The sequence below is a fragment of the Eleginops maclovinus genome, chromosome 16 (assembly GCF_036324505.1).
Source record: "Eleginops maclovinus isolate JMC-PN-2008 ecotype Puerto Natales chromosome 16, JC_Emac_rtc_rv5, whole genome shotgun sequence".
Classification (NCBI taxonomy): Eukaryota; Metazoa; Chordata; class Actinopteri; order Perciformes; family Eleginopidae; genus Eleginops; species Eleginops maclovinus.
The window spans coordinates 2,360,926-2,379,530 of record NC_086364.1 but is presented as its reverse complement, the minus strand read 5'-3'; the positions used below and the strand labels follow the sequence as shown (position 1 = coordinate 2,379,530).

Below are 18,605 nucleotides of genomic sequence, written 5' to 3'. Positions count from 1 at the left end.
CTGTAAAGGATCACATCTAGAGAGTTTCAAGTCGTTTAATTTGACCGTAAACATATACAAATAAACAATGGCTGCTTGTAGATTCTTTGTATGGCGATCAGCGGTAAAATTCACTGAGCTGGGGCCGTCTTTTTGTAAAAACTAGACCTGTTGGCAGAATACCGTCAAACATTTCTCCTGTTCTTCACAGCTCATCATGCTCATCCACCCTCATGCCTCCAAAGTCGGTGATGGTGCTGGTTATGATGTAGTCCCTGTTGTCCAGCAGCTCAGAGAGAGTCAGCAGGCCGTCCTGACAGGAGCACAGGGGGAGGAAGAGCATTAATACATGTGTGCTTTATCAACATGTCATGGAGGGATCACACTAGGCTCCTTAGGGCCCTCCATGCCATGTATAGCATATCTGGGACAAAACGGAGGCCAATGGTATTCTTATCTCATAGTTGCTATGAATCATTTATTTAATCAGTAAATGATTGTGTGAATGGCAGGTCGATCAGAGCCAAAGACAATATTTGAACCAGTGTTGAGATAGTGATCCACTTATTCTGCTGGGAGTCCAAGAAAGTGCTTCTATGTCATTCTGGCAAACTGAGATGCAAATAGTCACACAGTGTACACACGGTTCCGTTGCGTTGACACTTATCGGTGGGCGCGTCTGGAGCTTGGGGTTAGCGCAACCAACAACCAATCACGTTAATCTCCCGCCCCGGACACACATACACGCGGTTTGATTGGCTAGCACTTGTACTGGCATATTTGCATACTCGGGATTTGATTGGCTAGCGCTTCCGTCGACGCTTGAAAAGTTGAACTTTTCTCAACTTTCACCCGCAAGCAATGCATGCAAAGCGAAGCAACAGAACCACAATGCAGTTCGGCAAAGCTTGACGTCACCCCATTCAAATAGAATGGGAAGGCGAGTCAAGCGCCAACGCAACGGAACCATAAGAGCCGTCAGGGCCACACACCGTATGAGCAGAGAGCTTCACTGTCTCATTGATCATAATTACGATCATATAGTAATGTAACTGAAGTTCCAAGATTAGCACACAATGAAAACTGCTTTTGTAGAAAAAAAAAACTTTATTATCAAATGCCAAAAACTTTTCAACTCACCTTTTTTACCCCTCTTCCAAATGTGCATTTCATACACTTTAACATCACATGTTCTCAAAGTTCCCATAGGCACGTCTACCTCAGATAGGGCTCTGTACGCTTTCTGGTGGAGAGCAACCTTCATAGCCTAGCATGGTGTTAGCTGGATGCCAGTTCCTGTCAGATGTTATCCAGCTGTCTCACTTTTCCTGGACAGCAGGATAATATGATCTAAGAGGATGTGCTGCAGTGTGGAGGTGAACAGTGTGTAGTCATCAGTATCACCTGTAGTCACATACACAGTATGTGAGAGCATGCTGAGTGTGTGTGCACGTGTGAAAATGGCAACATGATCATAACCCAGAGCCTTGCTAAGTCCCACCCCCACCCCAAAGCCACAGTAACTGACTCCTGCTCGTTACAGAACGTTGAGCTGATGAGCGTGTGCTGACTCAGAGTTCGTCGTGTCTCTTCGTTAAGTCTTCGCCGTAATTGGTGGCCTGGCTGCCCACAAACATGTTCCAGTTTGCTAGAATCTCCTTCTTGGTTATTTTCTGGTCCTTGTGTTTGATCATCCAACCAATGATTGTTTTAAGATTGAAAGAAGGGGGGGGGGGGGGAGAGAGAGAGAAGGGAGGCAGACAGAAGAGGGTTGATAATTAAACCACAATTACACAATTATTTCACCATGTTAATATTCTGCACAGACAGATTATCAATGACATGAATTAAAGATGCGTGTGAGGTTAATTATTCTGTACGTGAGGAGTGTATCACTGCACTAAGTGTGCACATCTATCCATTAGCACACTAAGTTCAATGTTCTTTTTATTGTCGTAAACCTACTCAACTGCTGCTCAAAGCAAATCTCTTTTCATTCTTTGAAGGATGTTTATTCTAATTGTCAACACATCCAATGAAAAGGTCACAGCTAACAGCCTATTCATTTATAATATATATAATATGTAAAGTTTGTTATATGAAAAACGATTCAGTATCAGCTCAGCGGGGCTCAAGCAGGAGAAATATTGCACGTATGTCGGGGACTATTTTCAGCAGCGGAATGACTGATATTTTGGCGGTAGTGTATAGGGATCATGGAATTTAAAAAAAAATAAAATAAAGGATATGTATATATTGTATTAGATGTGGGGGCATCTTTGAACACACCATCAGGGAGAGTGTTCCCCCCCCACTCCCCGCTGACAGTTGCATTCTCTATAGATAACTTCCCAGACTGATCGGGCCGGCTGGTTTTCACTGTGTGTCAGAGTGTGTGTCAGGGCCCCATGTGATGGAGTGTGAGGGCAGCAGCACCTTGTCGGTGTCCGTCTCGTGGATCAAGTGTTTGGCCTCGTTGTCTGCGTGGTCCACCTCTCCGGGCAGAACCCAGTGTGCCACCTCAGCATTATCCAGGTATCCATCCTGCAGACACACACACACGGTCACTGAGCAGCTGCAGAGCTCATGCCCTCTGTAAAGCTATCATGTGTCCTATTTCCATTTGACATCATCACACAGGAAGATGTGACGTGATCCAACATATTCAGCCGACACTTCAGTTTGAGGTTTATTGCCCCAGTGTTACAAAGTGTTGCCAGGGTTGATGGGTAATTGTTGTGTGGTAGCTCTGCTCAGAACTGTGTGCTCCCTCTACCTGTGCTCCTCCCTGTCCGGTACCCTGCGACTCAATTTATACACCCTTTTTTCAGCTAATCACCTTCCCCAAATGTTCAGATAATATTAAATCACAAAAGAGAACAGATCATACGATGAATGATTGCATTCTGGGTAGTTGCGTGTCTGAGTGAGTGAAGATCAGCTGATGGAGAGTAACTGATTACATTGCTGATCATAAGTACACAAGTATTTGTATTTCAGTGCTTTTACACTTTAGGATACTTTTTCTCAACTAAATGTATAAACTCAATTACACTTATGAGTTTCAAAACGTACAAACAAATATTGTATTTATAGAATAAATCTGTGAATATATAAGGTTCTGATAGTTAGCTCCGACAGCTGTCATATGTTCAGAATTCAGTTATTGTTTTTGTTGTAAAACTTAAAGGATCATCACCAACGAGTACTTTTACTACATGCTGATGAAGGCTTTGTCCCTGAAGTCACATCTTGGAACAACGTCTTTACTCTAACACTGTTTTACACAGTCATATATTATCAACAGTACTTCCTCCCTGTGTGTGTGTGTGTGTGTGTGTGTGTGTGTGTGTGTGTGTGTGTGTGTGTGTGTGTGTGTGTGTGTGTGTGTGTGTGTGTGTGTGTGTGTGTGTGTGTGTGTGTGTTACCTTGTTGGCGTCTCTGAACTCAGAGAAGTGTTTCCTCTCGGTCTGCACCCAGTCGGGCTCGCTCTCCCCGCTCTCTGGAGAGAACATGTCCCCTGTGGAGCAGCACACACACATTCAGAACAGGGGGCTGATGGGTAATGGCAGAGTCTTTACCGGCAGTGGTGTAATTGAAGTAAAAAAAGTAGCTATTTGTACTTAACTTCAGTATTTTCACATTATACATCTTTGCACATTACTGGTTACTTTCAGATGTAGGTTATTATTACAAAAAAAATATAAATTGACAGAAATTGCAATATATTATTATGAGTTAAGCTATCTAATAGTGTATACAAGTCATTAAAATAAACAATGTGCAACATTGAAGTGATAATGAATGCATCAATCATTTTTATTAAAGAACTACGAAATATCTGGTGCTTAAAAAACATTTTGCTTAATGAGTACTTTGTGTTTTGGTACTTCTGTAATGCTGATTTACTTTTACTACAACAACAATTTTGAATGCACTTATTGTATATAAATAATGGGAGTACGTCTTCCTCCTCGGCTTACCAATGTACTCATCTATGTTGATCTTTCCATCTCTGTTCTTATCGATGTCATCCACGGTTTCCTGAGAGAGAAAAGGAGTAAATCTTAGTGCCAAACATTAAAATAAAAATAAAAGTTAAGTTTCATTTGTTAACATCACAAAATGTTATCCTTACTGATATAAAAATGAAAAAGACAAAGTGCGTTCGATTATCAACGGTAAAGAGATGGTCATTGTCTGACCACTAGGCAAATGAGAGGCTGGTCCATGGAGCATCGTTCACAGATCTGTACCTGCACCACCACGTCTCTCATGTACTCGAACTCCTCTGGGTGCAGGAAGGCAGTGAACTCCTCCCGGGTGGCGATACCGTCCCCATCTCGATCGGCCGTCCTGAAGCGTCTTTCATCCCGCATCATCATGGACTTATAGGTGGCTTTGTCCTCCACGTCATCAAACTCCTCATCTGAAAGGAGTTCAGTGAGGCTGTGAAACATGTACATCTCTCCCTAAAAGCTCATTATTACATCCAGCCTAGAAACGTCATGGCAACTGAGCAGACTCCCTCTGCCATAGACACTGACTGATACATATAGTTTGGACCTTGGGATTGGAGCATGACCTTCCCACATGTATCAGTTCTAAGAGCTGACACACAGACAGGTGATGCAAACATCTCAGGAAGTAGACCTTTGAGTGGAACACTATCAGGCCTAACTTCGGATGTTACGCCAGCCATAGAGTTGAGATTATTTGGTCAAATATTTTCTATCCAGTGGTAGTCAGTGTGAATATGGGTGCATGTTTAATGTTTGAAAGTTAGCATTAAGGTGGGGGCTGATAGAAGCTGCTGCAGACAGTTAGAAAGGTTAGAATGAAATTGTCTTACTCAGGTAGAAGCCATAGGTGGTGTTCTTGTACTCCTCCCAGCCGATCTTTCCATCTTGGTTCTGGTCATAGTCCTTCCAGTGTTTGTTCACATTCTCCTCGATGTACCTCCTCTGCCGGTGTTTGATCCAGTAGTGCAGCTCTGCATGGCTGATGTAGCTGTCCTTGTCGGTGTCAATCCGGTCCACAATCTTCCTGTGGAGAGAGTTATGGAGAATGTTTACTAAAATATTCTGCCTCCATGCTTTTGGAACCCACCACTCTGACATGCTCACAACCCCACAGTGTATACAGAACAGAAGAAACCCCTGAAGCCAGCAGCACCTGGCAGCAGGTCAGAAAGATGTGCTGAAGGTCAGGGGAACCTACGCTAGCTTGTCTTTGCTCTCCTCAGGCGTCAGCTGGTCAAAGGTCTTGGCCTCCTCCTTTCCCAGGAAGGCCTCGTGGTCATACTTGAAGCCGTGAGAATCATCGTGGGCGCGGTCGCTCAGATCAGCCTGGTGATGGACACGCTTCTCCTGAGCGGGGACACAGAAGGCAGCCGCCAGCAGGCACAGGGAAGCTAGTGACCTCAGGAGGTTCATACTGCTGCTCTGGGGGTGGAAACAGACGTCCGAGAGAGGGGTAGGGGGAAGTTGGAGAAAGTTATTTGAAAAGCACAGAACACTATTAAAAAGTAAAAAACCGTAATACTTAAGACATGAAACAGTAAAACATTGTGTATTAAAACTTCTGTGTGGTACATCCTTAGATGAACATTCAGAAGTTATTCAACAGAAAGAACAGAACCAGGTCTCCGTCAACTCAGAAATAACTGCCTGAGGATGGTGTCATCAGACATAAAAACTGATTCACATTCTCCACATATTTACACTTTTAACATTCAAATGGATAACAATCCATAATACGACAAAGAAAATTGTACTTCAGATTGATCAGAATCAGCTGGTAGTGTCCTTTTCCTCTGGCCCTACATGAACCCCATCATTAAACATACACTTACAGATTTCCTTAATTTCCAGGTTGATGGAAGTTCATCAACTCAGCTTTATGCATTGTATGACAGCAAAGCCACAAAAGCTAAAATTAATGTCAGCCGGTGTTTTTCTAGTTTTACTTTTTAGAGGTAAGAAAAACAAATTCTCACCAGTTTCTTGAAAGCTTCTCGCGACACCTCCTCAGCTGTGTGAACAGCAGATCAGTCCGCGTTGGCACTCTCTGCACCTTTAAATAACAACGCCATGAAGGCGGGTCTTGATGTTGAAAGAACCAATGATTAACGCCTTAAAAGAGGAACTAACCAATAGAAAGTAGGACACGGTAATGAAAAACTTTAGGACAGGTTCTTATTGGCTGTTAATCGCCACGTTGTCATGCAAAAGAAGACCACTTCGGCTCGCCTCGGGAATAAACGACATTAGCCGATTAAAGCGGAAGGGTAGGGGTATCAAAAAGTGTTCCTGATGTCGACAGTATTTTTTTAAAAAACTGCAGCGAAATATGATAATAAGATGATACATTTAGATAACGCGACTATATATATATAATAACAGTTAGAAGATTGTCATTACATTTTCCACAAATAGTTCGATTCAGGAAATATTTGTTGTTGTATTTATTGTTTAAGCAATAGAGTTAATACATTATTTTTTTTTAAATAAAAAAGGAAAAGGAAATTATAAAATAAGAAAGAATAATAAAATTATATCCAGAGATTTACAATATTCCTGTTTCATGTTGCTTCTACATCATGGTACGGCTGTCTTAGCTTCCTCAGGTCTACTGCTTCGCATCATTTAGGGGTCCACACTGATGACGATGATGGAATCATCTCCCACATCTTGTCAGCCAGCTTACTACCTGCTGGACATCTGGCATATTGGTCGTAGAAAGGGATCATATACAGTACCTGTTATTTGTATCTTGATGACACAGGCCTGGAGCTAGTGTGTAAATGCTAATAGTCAAAACTATTTACTTACATTGCTTCTTTCTCTCATGCTCACATTGTGTCTCTCTGTTTCGAGCTGTCCATGCTTAAACATAACTCTTTATAGTACTGCAGTTCCTGTGGTCCAATACTCATTTTCATTCTCAAGAAATAACAACTCCAATAAGTTCTTCAAAACATCCTTTATTTATCACAGTAAATTGACAGTATATTACAGAGGCCACAACAGTTAGAGCCATCAAACATAATTACATCAATAATCATCTATCTCAGATCAAAGTGTAAATAGTTAATGCTGAAATGTTTAAAGAAGGTCATCATGGAATACTCAGCCTCCACACCTGCAGCCCAGCTTCTCTTTAATATATCTCTAGTACTTCATACAGCACAACATGAGGCTCACTGGATATCATTTCCGCAACATTAATGAAAAAACACAGACATACATATTTATGATAGTAGAAAGTTAAAAAGAAAGGGTGTAATGACCTTGCGCTAAATTGCTACACATTTGTAACCCTTGCCAAAAAGCTCCGTGGAACATTCACAGACACTGGTGAAGGTCAGACATGTTTACCCAATCAGCAAACAGTTTGAGCAGTTTTACCAAAAAAAAATGGAAATTCAACAAGGGTTAGGTTGTTTAAGACCTTATGCTCTACGTTTTTGTTTTGCCTGGGATAGAATGTATGTATTGACCTGTACTTAAAGTGATTTTTGTCTTCTTTTGGGATGGACTCATTGTTGCCTCTTGTGGCTGTGGGGGTAAAATGACACAGCTGTACTCAATGAGCACCTGGAGCTTTCTGCAGCTATGAGACGAGGAAGATTCCAGACTGGAAATCTTACTTTGACACAAAGGTTTCTCATTTGTGTTTTAGTATAAATGTATTCAAAGAGTAATCTGAAGTGAGTTTTTTTTATTTTATTAAATAAGGCTGTTCCAAACGGGCCAAACTACTTTCGATTGAAGATTGAACCCCCCCGACAAGTCTGAACTGGGGAATCCAGTTGATCTAGCACTCCTTCATATATTATTGTCTCCCTATAAAGCTATAGTCTCTAATAGTCCCAGTATAAAGTATAGTAGGACTACTCTAAAGGTCATATAAAAAAAGTATTAGTGCTTGTAAGCTCACATCAATAATAACCCAATAACAAGGGGCCAATAAAGTCCATAAAGTGTGTTTTTACTTGAAATTATTGTCATATTTGTTAGCTTTGCGGGTCATTTTTTCATTTACATGTTTTTCTGTAGCTATTTGGGATTTGGTAAGCATTCCCTTATGCATGTGTTTGTCCTTAGGGGCCTCTTTAGTGTTCATGACGAACAGCACCTGACAGTTCAGAAACTGCTTGACGCAAACTTTAAGAAAAACACTTTTCGTATATGCTTAATTTACTGACATCATCACTTAATTATAATATAACCATAGTGACGATGAAAATCAAATGTTTTCAGGAATAGATGTAAAATATGAAGCTTTTTTCCAGAGTTAAGTAAATGTGTACATTTTAGGTTATGTAGGGTTACCAATGGCTGCTCCCATTTGAGCCACTAAAAATAATTTGGAAAACATTAGTAGCAAATTTAAGTGACATGCAGGCACTAAACAAGCTATGACATTTTTCATGGTCCATTTAGGATTCACATTTTTCTGGGCTACAACAATTCAAGCTGAAAAGTCATTCCTAATAAGGACAACACAGAATCATAACAAGGAAGTTTCTATTGGACAGAATTTAATGACATGCAGGCCGCCACCTTATCTTCATTGTGCGTTCTTACATTATTTCCTACTAACACATATTTCTGTATCCAGGACGACCGCCTGTCTTCCTTAACGCCTGTCGAAACATAAACACTCACTGGCTTCAGTGACGCGGGATGACGCCAGCATCTGAGCACTAAAACAAGCTGATCGCAAGACTTTGTTCTGAGCCATCAACTGAGCTTATTAGTGAGTAAGATCTTCAATATACTATTTACATTTGACTGATGCTGTGCTACCTGCTAAAGGAACAGACCCACATTTAAAGCCTTCCCAAGAAGGTGCTTTATTTTGACATGATGTACAATCTGGCATGCATTCATCCAGAGTCTGTTCTGAATCCAGATGGGAAAGATTCTCCAGTTTGGAAATTTAGCTTTATTTTACAGAAGCATGAACATTCTGCGAAATTCTCAGCTGCAAAAGTAGCTAGCACCTGTTCTGAAAGGTGAGGGTTTATGTATAGTAAGAGGATATGATCGTTATCATTTTAGGCTACAGAGATTGACCAATTGGACCTGAAAGAGGCTATAAGGGATATTTGTGTGTGTTGCTGTGTGAATTGTGCTTAACATGACACCGAAGTCTGTAGTTTCCTTTCCTTCATTCTGGATTCACTCAAGCTCATGCAGTGCCAGTCAGGTTCATTCAGGGTCCGGATTTACTTGAGCTGGGCCAACACGTCGTTGAAGATGTTGAGGAAGAGGTGAACATGGTACTCCTTGAAAATCAGCGCTGGACGGAAACGGATCGATCGATCCCCACACCCCCCCAGGAGGATACCTGTCAACCACAGACACAATATATCCACACAGTTCAATCAGTAATCCGTCAGCCACCTTCAGGTAGAGGTTAAAGAGACCCCCCCCCCCCCGCTCACAGCACTACATAGCTTTGCTTTGGTGCCTTAACTCTGAACTGCGTCACCAAACTGGGAGGATAAGTGTTTCATGACACCAAACTTCTATAATATACAAACTATCCCTTTAAAACTGATTTTTGGTTAATTCTACACATCAGTAAAACATAATGTAAAATGTTCCATTCGACAGGGTCACTAACGCAGCAAGTTTAGCTGTAAAAAGAAAGTGTGCTAACGAAGTGGAATTAGAAAGGGGGAAGGGTGTAGGGGTCAGATTGGAATGGAGCCATTATCTTAGCATGCATTTCAAATCAAACAATGAGATTTCAACAAGTCTTTGAATTATTTTTTAAATGAGCCTCTATGGACTATTGCTGCTTATACAGTATGTGGAAATGTCACCACACTTTAATAATTATGTGAAATGCCAAGTATGACATTTGGATTTTGTTTCACTGTAAATAAACATTATACAAATATACATACAATAGAAACATTGCCGGTGTGTGGGCTAAAAGGGTGACATGAGGAGGAATGCCATTGTCCCATTTTCCACTGAATATGCTGTCCTATTCTCACGTGTCAGAGTCTGGATTCACAGAGAAGAAAGATGAAAGGAGCTTCACTTCATACCTTTGTCTCTTGCCGTGGTCAGGATGCGGTTGCGTGTTTCATCATCACAGATATCTATGGCACAAAAGGTGCCCTGTCCTCGGGCGCGGCTCAATATGCCGGGGTACTGAGCCTGGGGAGCACAGCATGTAGGTCATGTTCACACACATGTAGGTCATCCACACACCAAGCATTATCACAATTATTCCCAGCAATCCTGGTTCTGATTGAGCAAATAAAATTCGATATTTTCATAATGAAGGAGCTAACATCATACCCAGAGATATTTGAGTACAGTAGCACAGTATCCTCCCTGCTACACATATCAACACTCCTTATCAAAATTCCTGTTTATTTTATTACTGTCAAAGCTCATTCTGAACATAGGTACAATTGATCTATATTTGTTATATAACAGCACATTTGGTTGTGATGACTCAATATTATATTCCTGAAAACAAATGGAAATTTAAATTGATAAATAGAAACAGTAAAAAAACACTGACATTAAAACACTGCCCTTATTTTAAAATAATACATAGCATCTAAATCAGTCACTATCATTATTCCTGTCCCATGCCTGACAGTGAGGCTGCGTACACACATATCGGAACAATCTGTCTTGAATAAAGGATCTGGGGGGGGATTCTCACCTCAGTCCGAGTTTTTTTTATCCTCGATTAACTGATACAACATACTGTATATATATATAATTTTTTTTTTTTTTTGTTAAGCCCCCCTAAGGCAATTGTGTCATTGCTGATAATGGGCTACGATGTACCCCATAATGAATGCTGGTTAATTGTGCGGGTCACCTGAATTTGAAAAGTCAGAGCCAAACACACACACGCAGTACCTGTAGCTCATAAAGGCCATTTATCAGCGCCTTCCCAGAGCGGGTCACCTCCTCCAGAAGGTTCTCTCTGCGGATCACATTGAGGACCTCAGACAGGATCAGATTCTTGGACGGGTCACCCATCCATGTGTTGAAGATACGGTATGCCTGAAGAGAGATACAGAAGAACACACTCCAGTTAATGAAAAATTATCCTACACACATCTTTTAATATCCAAACCAAAAAACAAGGATCTAAAAACATCCATCCATCCATCCATCTTCTCCCGCTTATCCGTCAGGGTCGCGGAGTCTAAAATCTAAAAACATCTAAAACATATTTCATGTGCGCGATTTTTCAGCACTGTGCGAAAAGACACAACATTTGTCCAGAGTGTTGATGGACAGACATCTAGAGCTAAATTCATGTCATTTACATCACAGGGTCGCACAATTGCGAGCCCATGCATGCTAAACACAAACACACACACACACACACACACACACACACACACACACACACACACACACACACACACACACACACACACTGCATTATTTTCACGCATTTAAATTAGATTGAATAAAATGAAATTCATTACAACTATTCAGAAAGTTTCCTGTATCATTTCCCTGTGATCCTCTGACCATCCTCTCTGGCATAGACTAAGGTCCTGCAGTGGTAACTAGATAGCTGTGGATAGTTTGTGTTGAACACTGACTCAGCAGATTCAGGCTCCTTAGATGATTAACCATTTGTTTTTATGAACACCCCCAGGGACCTTAGCACCCTCAGCACCAACTTGACATGTTCAGCCTCAAAAGTGGAGAAACTCCAAGATTAGCTGGGTCATCAAGACGTTTGTCCAACAGATTCATGGGGTGGGGTCTGGCGGATAATTCCTCCTCATGGGTCCCAGGGGTAGAGAGGAGTATGGACGGCTTGGATATAATCTTTCCCAATAATATAAACTACAATTACAACTTGCACTTTTTGATGTGTTTTATACATAAATATGTGTCCCCTGCAGTGATGTTGGTAATGCGTTACTTAGTTACTTAGTAACGCGTTACTCTAATCTGACCACTTTTTTCAGTAACGACTAATCTAACGTGTTACTATTTCCTAACCAGTAATCAGATTAAAGCTACTTATCCAAGTCACTGTGCGTTACTATTTTTGTCATTTTCCTTAGTGAAAAGATATATGTTTGCTTTCTTCTTGCATCTCGAGGAGTGAGGACAACTCACGTGTAATACCACGCAGCGACAAACATAAACAACAATGGAGGGAGGAGAGAGATGCGCGTTTTCCAGCTGGAAATACAGTCACTATTTTGAGTTTGTCAGCTAAAGATGACAGTATTAAGGTTCGTTGTACTTTCTGTGCTGGAGACAAAGTGCTATCTAGCTTCCAAAACACTATGTCAAATCTGTAAAACATCTGGAGTCGCAGCACGGCACAGTCAAACTACAGAGCAAGTCCCACCAGGTGGAGCGAAGCAGAGAGCTGCGACTAAAGCAGGAGGTCCCCCACCACCAAAACAACAAGAGCTGGACTTCGGTGAAAAACCAGTAAGTGGGGGAGAGTTGAAAAAGTTGGTCGGGCAGTATGATGGATTCATTTTTATGTTGAAGCGGTGGGGGAATGTTGTCGGCAGCTGCTGAATGTAACTAATAAAGTAACTTGTAATCTAACTTAATTACTTTTAAAATCAAGTAATCAGTGTCAACATGCCCGAGTGGTCACGGAGGCGAAGAGAACAGCACGACTCCAAAAGGTGTTCAAAATAGAATATTTTTTATTTTTGTACACATGACACGTCAATAGAACATTTAAGAACTTCTATTTCAAATTCAACCCATCGGGTTTTCTGTATGGCAGTAGGTTAGAATATGCAGATTACAACTAAAGTAAGCAGTCTGAGTTGAAAATGTAAGAAATACAAAGTACAGGTCTTTGTGTTACAAATGTAGTTGTCACAAATGAAAAAATCTTAAAAAGTACACATACCTTATCTGCCTGTAACTCGTCCTTGTGGTAGTAGCCCCCAGTCAGAAGCTTCTTACTGAAGGACACGATGTCAGCAGGGTCCTCCATGCCCCAGTGCTCATGGGCCCACATCTTCCCTGTGGTCCCCCCCCCTGTCTGCACTTCATCCACGTGGAAAGCACAGCCATGCTGGAGAGAAAGAAGGTGAACAGTCCCCATGAGACAGGACATGCATATCATTTTGACATGAGCGTCTATCATCTGAATACATTAAATACTCATTGTTACACGGCTTAGTTGAATACTGGATTCTGATTGGTCAATTTGGACATTTCAGAAGTTCTTGATACTCGATAACAGACAACTGCTAAACGTAATGATGACCGCTGCTAAGGAATATCAAGGGAGAGAAGGAAAGAGGTTAAAAGACGGAGCACTGGACGTCAGAGAAATCAATAGATGAAGACAGACAGGAAGTCAACACCAACAGGAACAGCAGAAGAAGACAGACAGGAAGTCAACACCAACAGGAACAGCAGAAGAAGACAGACAGGAAGTCAACACCAATAGGAACAGCAGAAGAAGACAGACAGCAAGTCAACACCAACAGGAACCGCAGAAGAAGACAGACAGACAGAAAGTCAACACTAACAGGAACAACAGAAGAAGACAGACAGGAAGTCAACAATAACAGGAACAGCAGAAGAAGACAGACAGGAAGTCAACACCAACAGGAACATCAGAAGAAGACAGACAGGAACTCAACACCAACAGGAACATCAGAAGAAGACAGACAGGAAGTCAACACCAACAGGAACATCAGAAGAAGACAGACAGGAACTCAACACCAACAGGAACATCAGAAGAAGACAGACAGGAAGTCAACACCAACAGGAACAGCAGAAGAAGACAGACAGGAATTCAACACCAACAGGAACATCAGAAGAAGACAGACAGGAAGTCAACACCAACAGGAACATCATCTGGATCTGTGGCTGGATCTGTGGCTTTAAGGAGTTTTGGAGATATTGAATATGTGCCTTCATCGAAAAAACACTTAGTATTAATGATGGGATCTATAGAGCTCAGAGTCAGATTGTTGATTAACCAATTCTAAGTCTATAGTAACAAACAGGAAAGCTGTGTCTCGAAATACCTGCTGTATGTCATGAAACCAGAATACCTTCCAAGTTTAAGCAGCTCAAGCTTAACAAGACTAGTCTGTTGCTATAGTGATGACTGTTTGTTACCTTACGTGCGATGTCGCGGAGTCTCCTGAAGAAGTCCGCGGTGGCGTGGTTATCTCCACCTTCAGCTTGGATGGGTTCAATCACAATCCCAGCCACAGGCTTCCCCTTCTGCCTCCACTTCACGATCAGATCCTCCACCTTTGATATTATTATTATGATATGATTATATATTTGATATACATTTAACAAGCAACTATCCTAACCCATGGAAAGTGTGTATCATGAATACTGGCAATACTTCTTAAGTGATGGCCTTATGAGACACAATCCCTGAGTGGTGCTTTAGATTTGAACTGATGGCTAGACACACTAAACCTGAAAACTTGTACAGAGCATGATAGCACCAGGAGGGGGCAGAGTTACCTGTCAGAGATTATCTGGGTCATCAGGATATACACACAGATACAGTTTTAGTATACAGCCGTGGGAAAAATTAAGAGACCACTTTAACATTATAATTTTCTCTGGTTTTATTATTTATAGACATGTCTTTGAGTTAAATGATTTTTTATTTTATTTTATTGTATTCTATAAACTACTGACAATTTTTCTCTGTGTTGGAATTCAACAGACACTGGAATGGCTGCAATACATGTAAAGATAAAGATTTAAAGGGATACTCCGGCGAAAATTGACCCCAGGGTCTTTTTCTGCATGAAAACTGATCAAGTAAGCCCTCCAGAGAGTATTTTTCGTTCATCAACCAGTAAAGAGCTTGCCCGGGAAAACCGGGAGCAACGCTAATAGCCCAAATGGCTTACAGTGCATTCGATCGGGGCAGTGCGCAGAACGCTTCCAAAACGGCATTTTTTAACACTAGAATTGCTCGAAATAGCACCAAACCTCTGCAGTAGCATGACTAGGGTCCCTACACATAAAACGGAGCACCAACAACGTAGTTTGCAAACCCGAAGTTTATTAAAAAGAACTGTTTTACAAGACTCACCAACTGCCCCCCATTCCAGCTCCTCTCCAAGGAAAGTCCACACAAGTCGATTATTGAATGCACCAGAGTTCAGTTCAAGGAGGAATGTTTTGGAATGTATAATTCCAATGAAAGGAGTTGCATATAAGTTACAGGCAACTCCTTTCATTTCCGTGTCAACACTCACTAGATATGAATTTTAATCGACTTTTAATGGACTTTCCTAGGAGAGGTGCTGGAATGGGGGGCAGTTGGTGAGTCTTGTAAAACAGTTCCTTTTAATAAACTTCGGGTTTGCAAACTACGTTGTTGGGGCTCCGTTTTATGTGTAGGGACCCTAGTCATGCTACTGCAGAGGTTTGGTGCTATTTCGAGCAATGTTAGTGGTTAAAAAATGCTGTTTTGGAAGCGTTCTGCACACTGCCCCGATCGAATGCACTGTAAGCCATTTCGGCTATTAGCGTTGCTCCCGGTTTTTCCGGGCAAGCTCCATACTGGTTGATGAACGAGAAAAACTCTCTGGAGGGCTTACTTGATCAGTTTTCAGGCAGAAAAAGATCCTGGGGTCAATTTTCACCGGACTATCCCTTTAAGAAACATTTGGAGTGGTCTATTCATTTTTTCCGGAGCTGTATATGGTAAAAGAATACATTCATTAAAGTTACTAACTGCAGCTCTACCCCCCACAGTAAGTGAGATAGTTTAAAGTGAATACACACACGTTGATTTTCTGAGAAATCAAATAAGACAAGCTGCTCCTTTTCGTGTCTTCGTTAAGCACATGACCAGAGAACATTAAAGCACATAATATTTAAAATAATACCTGATGTTTCATGAAAATAAGTGTGCAGTACGCGCTCCACACACTACTGTCAATGGAACGTGATGTAGCTAATGTCTCCCACACTGAACAGATATCACTGCTCCATATAACTGTGGTGAGCAGAGAGCAGCAGCATTTGACACCAGTCGGTATGAGAGCTGGTATGACTTTTCTTTCACAGATTGACATAAATGTGTTCTTTAAGGACTGAAATATTTATGAAAGTTGTAACAAATGTGTTCTTTATGAAGAATATATTTGTGATTGACACACACACACACACACACACACACACACACACACACACACACACACACACACACACACACACACCTCCTCCAGACAGCGAGCCTCTTCCTGTGCGTTTTCTCTGGTAAATTCCTCCAGCGGGTACTGTAGCCTAGGAAATGGAGCAATCGGCCAATCAAATGATGGCACATCCAGCTTGTGGATTGCTTTGGAGTGGGTCGTTGCCAAGCAACCTGCACAAGAAAAAAATCATAGTGTTAGCCATGAGTCTATGATGCTGCAATAATAACCCCACCTTGTCTTTGTAAAGCATCTATAATGTGAGGTTCTCAGGTCTGCTCCAAGTATATAACATATAATATATATATACCTCTATAGCTACATATGTATCTCTACCAGTGCCAAAGACACACATCCTCCCATCTCTTTTAATGTGAAACATCTACAGGAAGTGTGGAGTTTAGTTTACCATCCATAAAAAGTCAGCCAAAGAGGAATCGACTGAAATGAGGTTCAGTATCACATGACCTGATGACTGAGAGTCTCATAAATATGGTAGGAGTTAATCATCAGCCTTGTATTTTAATAATCCAGTGGCTAAATTATGTATTTGGCCTGCTGTGTATTTTATAGCTGGAACGGTCTGTGGGAGCTGTCACGTGTGTTTAAAGGAAGGTCTCACCATAAGCAGAAGAACAACTTATAGCCCAGAATATTAGTGTACAGCACCAGGACATCGAGATCAAGTGTCTGGCTGGTTCCAGATATGCTGGCAGAACCCACCCCCCCCGTATGGAAATATGCAGGTGTGTATTTCTGGATATTTGCATGAGGCAAATCAGAGCTTGCACACACTGACACTGATTTCCCTTGCTTTCCTGCTCCCCTCAGTGGGTGACATCACCTCCTGGACACACTGTGAACCGTGCTGTGTGAAGTGTGTGAAGCTGTTTGATGAACATGCCAGTGAAGATGCAGGGTCTGTCTGCACCCTGTCTGCATGTGTATGTGTGCTCTTATTGATGTAAAATGCACATACATAGAGACCCAGGGAGGGGGTAATATTCGAAGGAAAACTCAGAATTTATGGTATCGAAGTAATTTAGGAAAAAAGATACTGAAGATTCCCTGATATTAAAGTGTCATAAATTTGAAAGTGAAAAGTAAATATTACTCACAGATAGATGTCACAAATGTAAATATCTCAAAGTAGGGATGGTGCTGTCCGTATAGACTTGTGAACTGGAAGGTCACCGGTTCAAGTCCCCGAAAGACCAAGTGCTACAGAGGTGTCCCTGAGCAAGGCACCGTTCCCTACACTGCTCCGCGGATGCCGTGCATCTGGCAGCCCACTGCTCCTAACTAGGATGGGTCGGATGCGAGATGTACATTCCCCCCCTGTGGGACCAGTAAGTGTTCCTTCTCTCTTACAAAGAGAACAGTAGCAGTGGGATTTAAACCCCACAGGCTCTTCAGAGGGTCGCAGGATGTGTGTGAGTGTGTCCTGTTAAGGTGTTGTAAACATAATGTTTAAATGTAAAGGCGACTGAATTCATGTAATAAATAAGCAGGAACAGATCACTAGTGTTTCATTTGAGTCACATTTCTCTTTGTATGAATCCACTGAGCCCCCACTCACACAAGGAGACAGCTGCTGGTCCACAATGGACTAGCAACAGGAGGGGGCACCTCAAAAACACAAGTGTGTGTATAAAAGTTTAATACACATACCCATGGTTCTTCCATGGAAACCCCCCATGAAAGATAAAATGCTGAGTTCTGGACAGCCTGGTGCCTGAGAAACAAACACAGAGGTAAGAAACAAACACAAACATTTTAAAACGAAACGTATAAAAGAGTTCCACCCCACCTGGTTGATCATGCAGGAGCTGATGTCCTCCTCAGAGGGGGTGTTGTGGCCCCGCTCCTTGTTCTGTGGCAGAAGCAAAAACACAGATGAAGCTATGTGTACATTTAGCTGCTAGGATTATAAATACATTCTTATTCTTCACTCAATTACCCAGAAAGCTCAGTTTCCTTGTGGTCGTCAGGGAAACGTGTGTCTTTTGAACTTTCGGTGTTAACAGACTGACCTTCTTAAGTCTCTGTCTCTCTTTCATCACACATGCTCTGGCTACTGGAGTTGCTGATTGAGTTCTCTCAGGAGTCTGAGCCCCCCCCAGGCTGTTTCCTTTACTTCTTCAAAGTTCAAAAGGAAGTGTGAAGAAGTACTCACCCTGTACCAGATGAACATTGCTTTGAAGGCGTTCTCATTGGAGCAGGATCCACAGGCCATGGTCTGAACACGAGTCATCCCACTTGGGGCCACCTGAAGGGAGGGGGACACATTACAACCCCTTAACCAGCTTAACCAACAAGAGATGCATGAAACCATAGTAACACATTTATGTACTCCTTGCAGCATCTTTTTTTTTAAGTGTGTGTGTGTGAGTGTGTGTGTGTGTGTGTGTGTGTGTGTGTGTGTGTGTGTTAGTGTGTGTGT

At 41.7% G+C, this 18,605-nt stretch overlaps 2 protein-coding genes across 4 annotated transcripts in view; both read right to left on the bottom strand.

Annotated features, from left to right (window-relative positions):
• Window positions 1-21: 21 nt before the first annotated feature.
• On the bottom strand, window positions 22-6,049 carry rcn3 (reticulocalbin 3, EF-hand calcium binding domain). 3 transcript variants are annotated; one of them, XR_010167663.1, is made up of 9 exons: window positions 5,978-6,049; window positions 5,200-5,423; window positions 4,832-5,025; window positions 4,236-4,408; window positions 3,963-4,023; window positions 3,408-3,499; window positions 2,416-2,523; window positions 1,120-1,658; window positions 22-292 (listed from the first exon to the last, which is right to left on the bottom strand). XR_010167663.1 is itself a non-coding variant. In XM_063904314.1 (8 exons), the coding sequence occupies exons 2-8, from the start codon at window positions 5,412-5,414 to the stop codon at window positions 185-187; spliced, it is 951 nt and encodes a 316-aa protein (XP_063760384.1). In that variant the 5' UTR covers window positions 5,415-5,423; window positions 5,978-6,049; the 3' UTR covers window positions 22-184. The 3 variants fall into 3 exon arrangements, 2 of the variants coding, with proteins under 2 accessions (XP_063760384.1, XP_063760383.1); XM_063904314.1 differs by lacking the exon at window positions 1,120-1,658; XM_063904313.1 differs by lacking the exon at window positions 22-292 and having other exon boundaries at window positions 984-1,658.
• An 899-nt stretch (window positions 6,050-6,948) lies between these two features.
• The window catches only part of abat (4-aminobutyrate aminotransferase), a 35,146-nt gene continuing 23,489 nt past the window's right edge, over window positions 6,949-18,605 (bottom strand). The window contains exons 8-16 of the mRNA XM_063903590.1: window positions 18,339-18,431; window positions 17,973-18,035; window positions 17,834-17,897; window positions 16,187-16,335; window positions 14,106-14,243; window positions 12,877-13,044; window positions 10,884-11,030; window positions 10,049-10,160; window positions 6,949-9,336 (exon numbers count right to left, since the gene is read on the bottom strand). Coding sequence (XP_063759660.1) covers window positions 9,215-9,336; window positions 10,049-10,160; window positions 10,884-11,030; window positions 12,877-13,044; window positions 14,106-14,243; window positions 16,187-16,335; window positions 17,834-17,897; window positions 17,973-18,035; window positions 18,339-18,431 — 1,056 coding nt within the window. The 3' untranslated portion in view covers window positions 6,949-9,214. The remainder of the gene's footprint in view (window positions 9,337-10,048; window positions 10,161-10,883; window positions 11,031-12,876; window positions 13,045-14,105; window positions 14,244-16,186; window positions 16,336-17,833; window positions 17,898-17,972; window positions 18,036-18,338; window positions 18,432-18,605) is intronic.